The 11,999-nt window shown below is 35.9% G+C and overlaps 1 protein-coding gene across 1 annotated transcript; it reads right to left on the reverse strand.

Moving 5' to 3' along the window:
• Nucleotides 1-9,020: 9,020 nt before the first annotated feature.
• On the reverse strand, nucleotides 9,021-10,034 carry LOC112607273 (olfactory receptor 8D1). The gene has a single exon (XM_025358385.1). The coding sequence runs from the start codon at nucleotides 9,967-9,969 to the stop codon at nucleotides 9,043-9,045; it is 927 nt and encodes a 308-aa protein (XP_025214170.1). The 5' UTR covers nucleotides 9,970-10,034; the 3' UTR covers nucleotides 9,021-9,042.
• Between the last annotated feature and the right edge of the window lie 1,965 nt (nucleotides 10,035-11,999).

Genomic DNA, 11,999 nt, shown 5'->3' on the forward strand with positions numbered 1-11,999 from the left:
ACAGAATTTCAGTCTCCTCATATCTGTCAGTTTTTGTTCACCTATTAAGCATCTCCAGAGTAATGAGAGCATATTCTTCTTCTAGCCTTTGAGAAAAAACTTCAGTGATAGTCACAGTCCTTGTCTTTTAAAGAGTTTTTATCAAATGAGGAAACATTATAGCAGTCATTTTCATATTTGTTCAAAAAAACATTTACGAAGCTGTCATTTAGGCAAAGCGCAAAATAGAGAGGAAGGCAGGGAAATAGAGCACCAAAGACCAAAATGTAGTAAGTGAACTAATGCACACATTCAATAGATAACTGAGGATATCAAGGCCCTCCGTCTAATCCTTCCTTCTCCTACTTACTTAAAGTTTGGCCCAGAAGAAAATGAGTTGTTGGGGTGAGGAAATCTTCATTAAGAGAAATTTAAGTCATCATTGCTTACTAAGCAACCTTAATAAACAGGGAGCTTAGTAAGTAGAAGAAGAAATTCATATATATATATGTGTGTGTGTGTATATATGTGTATGTTCTGTCTCGAGTTGTGAGCTTCGTTTTCTTCCCTCGCAACATGGAAATAGCAATGCCTTTCTTTCATTGCTGTTGTAAAGATTGAATGACACAAAAGCAAAATACTCATCTGACTTAATGTAGGGACTCCAAAAACTTGGTAATTATAATATTTTTTGTATTTTTAAGAATTGTTTTTAGCTTACTCCCTCACTTCATTCTGGTCTTTAATGCTCAAATGTTACAACCACAGAGAATACTTCTACACTTATACTATTAAAGTACTCTCCCCCCTTATCACACTTTTCTTACGTATCTTGCTAAATGTATATATTTTTAACTTTCGTTTTAGGTTCAGTTTTCTCTGCTTTAGTTTTTGGAGTTTATATTTGTCTACTGAGAACTTCTACTCTTCCATTTACTTTAAATTTGTTTATTTATATCTTACAGAGCACAGTCATAACGGATGCTTTAATATTTTTGATAATTCGAATGTCTGTGTAATCTCAGGGTTGGTATTTGTTGATTGTCTCTTCTGTTGAGAATTGGTTACATTTTCTTGATTTTTTGTATGCTAAATAATTTCAGATTTCATTCTAGACACTTTTCATATTATGCTATTTAGACTCTAGATCCTGTTAAAATTATCTGGAGAATACTGATTTTTGTTTGCTTGTTTGTTTGTTTTAACACATTGTCAATCCATAGCATCAGACAAGTAGTTCCTCTTACCTTCCATGGGCAATGTTTCCAATGTCAGTTCAATTTTCAAAGCCTTTAATATGCCACATTGTGTTTGTCCTTCAAATGTACCCCTCAGAAGTTAGTATAAGATTTTGCCACTCAGAGGTCAGTCTAAGACCTGGGTGGTGTTTCAAATTGTGATTCAGTTTTCAAAGACTTTGTGATACTTCCCCGGGTCTGTTCCACACATGCTCAGCTTAGGAGTGAGCTCTGGCTTGTTTTTCTTCCCCAGTTCTCTTATCTGAAGAAATATACACCAGTCTTCCCTGCTGACCCCTGTACACACACACACACACACACACTCCTTCATTTATTATTATAAACTAGGGTTCATAATGGAAATGTAAGATTCATTTAACATTCAAAAGTCAATCAGTGTAATTCACCAATAAACAAGACAAAATAGAAAAGCCTATGTGCATTCCCATTAAAAACTCTCAGGAAATTCGGAATAAAGGAGCATGTCCTCAACCTGTAAAAAAGCATTTACTAAGATTGTCGGCTAACATTATGCTTAACGGTGAACGACTGAATGCTTCCTCTGTCCGTTTTTGAGCTTTCATCTCTCATTTCTAAATTCATCCTTTTTACAGTCTCTGTAATAATGAAGCTGAGCCTTGTAAAATAGTTCTTCTTTGCCCTTGGATAGCGTGTTATGTGTTGTCAATACAGGGCCCTGGAGGGACACCTAAAGAGAAACGGATTTTGTCCTCCTGGTAAAGGCTTGTCTCTCTTGCCCATATTCTATAGAGCATATTTTCTTTTTCTCCACTGTAGGGCCTCTCATGGTTTCTTCCATGCTAGGCTTGCGTGGGCTGGAAATTTCTCCAGCAGTTGGCCACCACTCATTTTTATTTATTTATTTTTTCACCACTAAACTGAGGCAGTGGTGGCATTGCCAAGAGACTTGAAAGAAACTTGCAACCCAACAGAGATCAATGTTCTTCCTACCTCAGGGCACATGCACGTACCCTGGGGGGCGGTCCCACAGGGCAATTAATGCAGCAAGCTAGGTACACAGTTTTTACCTGATGCAGCCAGCCTGCTGCCTCAGCCCAAGATGGACAGTTTTATCATTTAGATAACTAAATCTTGCTAATTGTGCAGCATTAGGTAGACAGTTTGGAGACCAGTCTCTTATATTGTTATAATCCAAATTAAATATATAAATGCTTTGAAAATTATGCTTCATATAGAAAATATAAATTAGCAATGACTAATATACATTTATTATAAACAAATATAAAACATGCAAGCATAGAATAAAGACAAATAGCACACTCCTCAGAAATAACCATAATAATATATTCCTGTACAATTTTCATCAATATATGTGAGGGTGTATTCATTTACTTATATAACTACTAGATGACATTTAATTTGGTATAATCTTTCTGAAATGTGATATATAGCTAACGTTTATAAAATATTCTTATCATTGACCCAGAAACTACTTTTCTAAGAACAAATTTTAAGGAAAGAGTATGAATAATAATGTAGCTATTAGAATGACTTGACAGTTTGTATCATCAAAAAGGAAAACTAAAAGAAACCTAATTGTTTAAAAAAAAGGAATGAACTATCACTCAGTAAATATTAGCTATTCCTATTAACAGGACGTCTTAGAGCTGAAAATAGTCATCAAGTTTATTTGATCAATTCACCGTTTTTAATTGAGGCCCAGAAAGAGGACACTATATGCCTCAGTAGTCATTCCATGATAATGTAAATATGTATCTAATTAACAGTTTATCTTCTACTATGCTATTTTATCTACTATAATAACAAACATAAATTAAAATACCATTTAAATTGTAATTAAAATAAAATGAAGGGGAGGACGAGCATAGCTGATTTTTTTCACTTTGTTCCATTTTCCTACTTAGTGGATTGTACTTATTTGGCTTCACACTCGGCCTTTCTACAGGGAAAGAATGAGTCATGCGGACTGCATTATGCAAGTTCCGGTGACAAACTCAGTTCTCCTTTAAATTAATATATTGACCTTCTGGTTGTGGATCTATCTCCCACGTAACCTGACTGAATCAGAAGACTGACAATACCTTCCAATGTCCTGCATTTGTTGTAATTTAAAAACTAGCATTCTGCTCCTGTGCATCAGCTGGTTGAGCTTGGTTACTGTGAAATCCATTCCCAAAAGAATGATTTCCTCTGCAGACAAAATTAGATGTGCAAGCTTGCAGAGCTGAGGGCAGATTCTAGACTAAAATTAATATAGCAGGGCTGTGACTGTCATTCTGTGGGGCCTTTTGAACAGCCTGCCAGGCTTCTCCTGGGGTGCACTTATCTATATTAAATATTCCCTACACAATTATACTGATAGAACTGTGGAAGACAGAGGCTTAGGCGTTTTGTGCTGGAGCCAGGTTTCCAATGTAAGTCCTCTAAGTCCTGGTTCTATGCTCTTTTGATAATTCTTAAATTTTTCTACTAAAGTAACTCAAATGGCAGATAAGAGTTAATATGCTAAAGGCATGAAATGAGGAGGAGAATACAGGTTAAAATTGTGGCAATTTTTAAGTGTCTTATTTATATTCAACCTTCTAGTACATCAATAATTTTAACATAAAAATTGCTGGGTTTACACCATCACATTTTTAAGCCAAATTAGGTCTTTAAGAAAATGAACTCTGTTTATGCTTTACATGAGTTTTCCCAAGTCTGTCTTCAGCTGTGCCTTGTCCACAATTTGAGAAACACTGTATTGTTTTCTTCCCAGCCATGTTAAAAGACACTGTGAATGTTTGTGAGAGATTAATGTTTGTGGATGATGTTATCACTCCTAAATAGATTGTAAACCTGTATGCAGAAAGGTATGTGTATATGTATTGGGTCTGACATTTCATTACAAATAACTATTTCTCAATATGTTGAGATTCTCTTTAAGGTTTATAGCCATAAAACTGATAGCTTCCTGAGAAGTGCATGTACAACTTGCCTGTACCCATTTTAGGAAAAAGAAAATCCAAGCCTTTAAAGAAGAAAGGGCTTCATAGTTTTCAAGTCAGAGGAATCATAACAAATGATGTTGTATCAAATTTATAAAGATTTACAATTTTATGTGTTCCCACATTTTACTTATCTTACTCTCATGACGGTTTTATAAGAAAGGAAGAATTAGAGTAGTGTAATTTCTTTACAAATGAGTATATCCAGGAATACAATTTCACAAGCGAATCTGGAGCCAGGGCTTCCTGTCTCCCACTTTACTCATGGCCTCCTGACTAGGAAAGATAAAGGAGACCAAAACTACAACCAGTACAGAAATGAATCTGTATTAGTCCGTTTTCACATTGCTATAAGGAACTGCTTGAGACTAGGTAATTTATAAAGAAAAGAAGTTTAATTGACAATTGACTCACAGTTCTGCATGACTGGGGAAGCCTCAGGAAACTTACAATCATGGCAGAAGGGAAAGCAGGCACATCTTACATGGCAGGAGGTGTGAGACAGAGCAGGAAAAACTACCATTTATAAAATCATCAGATCTTGTGAGAATTCGCTCACTATCACAAGAACAGCATGGAGGAAACCGCCCCCATAATCCAGTCACCTCCCTCTCTTGACACTTAGGGATTACAGGTCCCTCTGTCAACACATGGATGTGGACACAGGGCTAAACCATATGAGTCCTTGACATGTAGTGGTAGTAAATGGTCATATCTGGCCGATTCTGTGAAGTTAAACATTGCTCCATTTGTTTACTGGCTACTGGACATTCTGTTTTCAGTGTGAATTGCTGCTTATATCCTTTGCCTGGTTTTCTATTAGGCTCCTTGTCCTTCACTTATTAATTTGTGGGGTTTTTTAAAGTATGGATATCAATCCTTTTGTGTTTCAATTATCCTTTTCTGATTTGTAGCTTGCCTTTAGCTTCTGTATGATGCCTTTATTGTGAAGTTTTTTAATGTGGCTATATTTATGACTCATTTTCTTTAAAAATTATGCTCACTTGAAGTCATAAAGTCCTCTATATTCTCCTATTTTTATATTATAATCATTTCAGAATAATTACATATAGCAAAATGAACAGGTATTAAGTATATAATTCAGTGAGTTTTGATAAATATATTCACTCAAATAACTAGTATACTTATTAAGATAAGGAGTAGCAGTGCAAAATATGGGTTATGGGGCAAATCCAGCCCATAGTTTAGTATTGTTTATGAGCTAATATCACTTTTTACATTTTTAAATGGCTGAAAAAAATTAAAATAAGATTATATAAAATTCAAATTTTAATATTTATAAATAAAATTGTATTATACAAGGCCACATTCATTCATTACAATATAATTGTTGAGTAGTTGCGATGGAAACCTTATGGTCTGTGGATTCTAAAATATTTGTTATCTGGTTCTTTAGAGAAACATGTCAGTCTCTGATACAGGCCATTTCTATCACCTGAGAAAGTCCTTTTGTGTTTATATCCAGTATGAGTACTTACTTTTTCCAAAGAAACAATCACCATTATGAATTTTATCTTCACAGGTTTATAGTGCCTATTCTTGCACTTGAAATAAATTGATTCATATTGTGAGTACTCTTGTGTTTGTAGTTTCTCGGACTGGACATATTATTAAATGATATTCATCTGTTTTGTTGCATGCCTCAATAGATTATCCCTTTTTATTACTAAGTGGTGTTCCATTATACATATATTCCGTAATTTGCTTCTCTGTTTATCAGATGATGGACATTTCTTGATTTTTCTGCTATTATCAATAAAGATTTAATAGACATTCTAGTATATTTTTTTTCTGCACTGTTTAACATTTTACACTACAACGTGTAATATTTGAGAGATGCCATTTCTCTGAATCCTCTCCAATACTTAGTATTTTAATCTTTTAAATTTTAATCCCTCTAGTGGTGTGTAATGGTATCTCTTTGTGGTTTTAATTTGAATTCTCCTGATGACTATTAATATTGAAATTGCTTAATGTATTTGTAAGCCTTAGTATACAGTTTATGTAAAGTTTCTTTTACTAATTTCTTAATAATTGGTTGTAGGAATTATTTATAAAAGTTGGATATAAGTCATCTGTTGGACACATTTGTTTTGTGTTTGTGTATGTGTGTGTACATTATTTTTTCCAGGCTGTGTGTGCACTTTCTTTTTTTTCTAAAACAATGCCTTTTAATAATAAAAAATTAAAATTTTGATGGAGTCACATTTATCATTTTTCTTGGTATTCTATGTAAGAAATGTTTGACTACCTCCCAGTCACGAAGATAGGTCTTATGTTCCCTTCTGTAACCAATTTCTAGTTAGTGCATGTGTATGGTATAAGGAATTGAATCAGGTTCAGCTTTTAGAAACAGATATCTAGTCAATCAGAACAATCTCTTGAACAGATTTGCTTTTCTTTGTTGATTTCCATCAGTGCATATGCATGAAAATAATAAAGATAGACAAATAGAATATAGGGTACAAAATAGGTCCCTTAATAGATGGTCAACTGATCTCAACAAAGGAAAATGTCAAGGAAAGTTGATAGTGCTATGATGCATGCAAATCATGGTGAATCTAAAAATAATTATGCTGAATTAAAGACATCAAGCAAGAGTACATAATGTATGGCCTTATAAACACAACATTCTTGGAAACGCTAGCTAATGTACAGTGACAAAAGTGGATTCATGATTGCCTAGGGAACGGTGGAAAAAACTTGAGGGAAGGATTACAAAGGAGTATAAGGGAAGTTTGTATAAAGTTCAAAAAAAAAAAAAAAAAGAAAATGACCAATTGTACAAGTCAATATAGTGGGTACTTCTTGAAGATGGGTATTGACTTGGGAAGCGCATAAGGGGGCCTCTGGGAGTGATGCTAGCATTCTATATCTTTACCTGGAGAGTCACTAAACAGATATAAACATCATTAGCAATTAAAAAAGCTATACTCTTGGTGCATTTTCTGTGTATACATATATAAAATTCATTGAAATGCAGTGGAGGAATGTCTTTAAAATGCTTGGAGTAGAAGATGAAGCCCTTTGAACCCCTGTATTCAACACAGACACACAAAAATAATGTTAAAACACCCCTAAAACATTATCCTCATTTATTTGCATGCTACATACTTGTTTCAATGTGAAAGGAAAAGAAAGAATGTCTGTTAAAGCACTATGGATTTTTTATTCAAGTGTGTCATACGTATCGTATCATTTGTCATGCCTGTCTTCTTAATATATAATTTGCATATTGTCCCTACCAGTACTATTCTACAAAATTATTTTAATGGCTGCTTTTTAGTCTACTGTATATCTATACCATATTCATTCTACTGGACATCTGAATCTTACTCAAACGTGTAACTTTGAAGAACATTTAACTCAATTCATTATTTTGTTATTGTCAATATATTTATAGCTCTGCCTTTGACAACGTTACTTTTATTTCTTAAGCATACCTGCCTAGAAATTGAATAACTTGGTAAAAGGTTGTATGGAATTATTTGGCATATATTATTTAATATATATTATCAAACTGTCTTACAGAAATTAATACAGGTATTTATATATATTATCATTCTTGTTTACCTCACCTTTAAGATTAAAATATTATTTACCATTTCACAGGTAAATAAGTATATGACTTATTATTTTATTTGAATTTTTTAATGTGGTTGACCAAGTTTAATAGCTACTATATATATATATATATATAATGAACATTACATATATAATATTCACAGTGAATGACTTCTGCATACTTTTCTATGGGTTATGAATTTTTTTTGTATCAACTTGTAATCACCATTTATGTATTTTTATTTTGGTCAGCTAAAATTCTTTTTCTCTTCTCCACTGATTCTTCTTTTCCCTTCTGTAGTAAGACCAAAACATCCTAATAAGTGTGCTGATGAGGGGTTTTTTCAGCACAAAAAGGACTTTGTGTCACTTTTCTTAAGACTTACTTCGAATTTCCCAATTATAATTTTGAATCTTCTGTATTTCTTGATTCTACTTTTCTCTAAAATAGCCTCGCCTTTTTTTTTCTCTTAACTGATTGGAATTTGTTTTTCTAAATCCCAGGGTATATGTAGGAAGAATGTGGGGGTTATATCTTCCCTGTGAGGAAGGTTTTACAACATTAGGCAACTCCATTGCAATAGATAGTGAACACACGTGGTCAGAGGTCCCTTAGTGTAGAACTGTGGTGTTAAAGTAGATAAATAAATACAAAAAACAAAACAAAAAAAACCCCAGGTCCATAAGGAACAACAGAGAAATGGAAATAAAGAGATTTTTAATATACTGAATAGAAAAAAATAGTAAAAGCATTTTGAGTAAGACCTGCTGACTAGGTCTTACTTGTTCTTAACTTTTTCTTTTCTTTTCTTTTCCCTTGTGTATTTGTCTAATTCCCTGAAGAATTAATAGATATCCGGGATCAGGCTAACATTCCTCTTAGCATTCACATCAGTGGACAACTCAGTACCTCCCACATAGCAAGTATTCAACAAGCAAACATGAGATATTAGGAAGAGAGGACTAACACTGGAGAAAATCTGAATTCTCATGTCTTCTCTATCACAATTGGTAAGAAAAATTAAAACTACCTAGACCTCGGTTTTCCTATCAAAAGATAAGAATGTTAATACCTGCTTTACAAATTATTTTATTTCATTGGAAGGCTGAATCAATCATAGATGGGAGAGTAATTTTAAAATCTAGATATTATGTATGTTACAATAGAATAACATGAAAAATAGAAAAAAAGAATACATGTTCACTGGAACTATTCATTTTTCCCATCTATAAATCCCCCAAATCAGGACTCATTTTCCTACTAAGACCTTCCTCAATGCTTTCTTCACATCCTTGTTCCTCAGACTGTATATTAAAGGGTTCAGCATGGGGATCACTGTGGTGTAGAATACAGAGGACACCTTCTCCTGGTCCAGGGAGTTACTTGAAGGGGGCTTGAAATACATGAAGGTAATGGACCCAAAGAAGATCCCCACAGCCATGAGATGAGAGCTGCATGTTCCAAAAGCTTTGGACCGGCTCTCTGAGGAGCGGATGTGAAGGATGCTGTAGAATATGAAGGCATAGGAGATAGCAACAGCTAGGGTGGGCACCAAGGTGTTAAATCCCGCAATGATAAAAAGCAGAAGCTCATTGAGGTGTGTGTTGGAGCAGGAGAGATTGAGGAGGGGAAGAACATCACAGAAGTAATGGTTGATAATGTGGGATTTGCAAAAGGACAGTTTCATCATGGCACTTGTATGAGCCAAGGCAGAGAGAAAGCCCAGGAAGAAGGCAGCCAGCACTAGCAGTGAGCAGACCCATGAGGACATGATCACGTTATAAAGCAGTGGGCTACAGATGGCAACGTAGCGATCATATGCCATGGCAGTCAGGAGGTAACCCTCAGCCACCACAAAGACCACAAAGAAAAAGAGCTGGACCATGCACTCAGAGTAAAGGATTGTGTTCTTCTTTCCTAGGAAGTTCACCAGCATTTTGGGAGTAATGACAGAGGAATAGCAGAAATCAACGAAGGACAAACTACTGAGGAAATAGTACATGGGGGTGTGAAGCAGAGGGCTGACTGCAATCAGGAGAACCATGCCCAGGTTGCCCACTACTGTGACCAAATAGATACCCAAGAACAGGAGGAAGAGGGGCAGCTGGATCTCTGCTTGCTGTGTTAAACCAGCTAAGACAAACTGAGTTGCCGTAGAATAATTTTCCATGGTCATTCTTCTTTAGGCATTTCTGTGAAAACAGAAAGTGTGAATTACATTAACATGGGCCCTCACTATTCTTCCAAACAAAACCAAACTGCATAAGTGAGGTTGACAGCAGCTAACAGACTGAGTCATAGTTTTCATCGTTTCTAACCTTGATACCTCTGCCTTGTCTCCCTAAAGTTTCCTGGGCCTCCTCTAAGTTGGTCCAGAATTTAAGCTACAAAAAAGTACTTCCTGACTGACTAAGTAACCTTTGCCTCCTGAATTTGGTAGGAAAAAAAGCAAATGTTTACTTTATGGGGAGAATTTCTGATAGCCAGTTTGTGACAGTTAAACAGGAGAAGAGATTGAAGGGAGATTCAATCACTTTTTCAGTTTCCCCAGTTTTCTCCTACTCGAAGACCTGCACATATTTCTCACAATATCTGAAAACAAGGAGAGGATGAAGCCTCAGCCTCAGAGAATTGAAAATGTCTATTACTTCCAACTGGAGTGATGGTGGGCATGGGGTTGGGTGTAAGGCATCTACTCATTGTGCTGAATAAAAACATCTCCAGGGTAATAATACTGCAGAAGTAGGAGTCTCCACATAACACCTCTGGCCCTCTGCTAAGCTGGAGAAGGGTGGGGGAGGCAAAATCTTCATCATTGGAATCACTGAGGAAGGACAATCTCTTGTAACCCAGGTGTTCATCTATAAAGTTCGCAAAGAGAGTCTTATCGGACCTCAACTATTGCCAGAAGAGTAGGCTGGCTGGAATCTTAGCAGTGAACTACTTCCCCTTAGTTATGAGATCCGCACCCCCCACAGAATGCCCTTACCGTGGCAGGAAAAGGTGCTTCTGAAGATGTCTGAGAAGAATGTTGCTACAAGTATAAATCTTGAACTTTCTAAAGCTTGGTACCCTTGGTGGTTTGAGCCCTGCATATAAAGAAATAAAAGAGAATGCTGTACTTTTCCCAGAAGAAATACTAGAATCTAGTTGGTCCACCCTTTTCAATATGAACTGGCTCCCTGGTGGAGCCATTTCAGAGAAGTGTGTGTGTTGTCAGGTGCCAGTTATTCATTTAAGGCTCTAAACAGTCCAGCTAGAAAGAAACCAGCTCAATTTTGTGAGCTCAGCACTTCCAATATCTATTTGATAACAAAAATATTGAATGAGCTGACTGAGGTGAACTTATAGTCTACTCAGCAATGAATGGAAAGGTTTGGGTATCAAAGTAGGTGTATTTCAAGGTTTGACTTTACCGCAGACCAGTCTGTAACACTGGACAAGTCATTTCATGTAAACTTCATTGTTTCAATCTTTGAAGTGGGATACCTGTTTCAAAGGTAAAATGATCAATGTAAAGATTCATTATCTAAAAACACTTGTCAACATTTCATGTGGCACATATTTTTAAATGCAGTTGAACAGAGAAAAGAACGTAACATCAGGAGATGAAAAGGCACTACCTTTGTATGAAGAAAAGAGAGACACATGTGTTTGTTTGTCCTAGGTCCTTCGCTTTGGTAAGAATAATAAAAATGTTTTAAACATTTGGTGCTGGTTAGGTTTTAAAACGTTTGTTTTCAGATTTGGAAATTTCGAGAGGGATTTAAAGTGTTGGGCCTTTTTTGAAGGAGTTGGGGGCATTGAAGTGTTTTCATCCCCAAGGGACAAGGGCTTATGAGGCCAGGAAGAAACACAGCAGAGCTATGCAAGCTGAACGGACTCTTGATCCATCTCCTGGTGACCTGAGAACATTTCTTTCCCTTTTTTTTCTTTTTTTTTGAGACAATTTTGCTCTGTTGCCAAGGTTGGAGAGCAATCGTGCGATCTCAGCTCATTGCAACCTCTGCCTCCCAGGTTCAAGCAATTCTTCTGCCTCAACCTCCTGAGTAGCTGGGATTAAAGACATGCACCATCAAGCCCAGCTGATTTTTGTGTAAAGACGGGATTTCACCATGGAGGTGAAATCAGGAGGTGAGACCAGGAGGCTGGTCTCAAACTCCTGACCTCAGGTCACCTCAGCCTCCCAAAGTGCTGGGAGAACAT

Source organism: Theropithecus gelada, chromosome 14 (genome assembly GCF_003255815.1).
Source record: "Theropithecus gelada isolate Dixy chromosome 14, Tgel_1.0, whole genome shotgun sequence".
In the NCBI taxonomy this organism is placed as follows: Eukaryota; Metazoa; Chordata; class Mammalia; order Primates; family Cercopithecidae; genus Theropithecus; species Theropithecus gelada.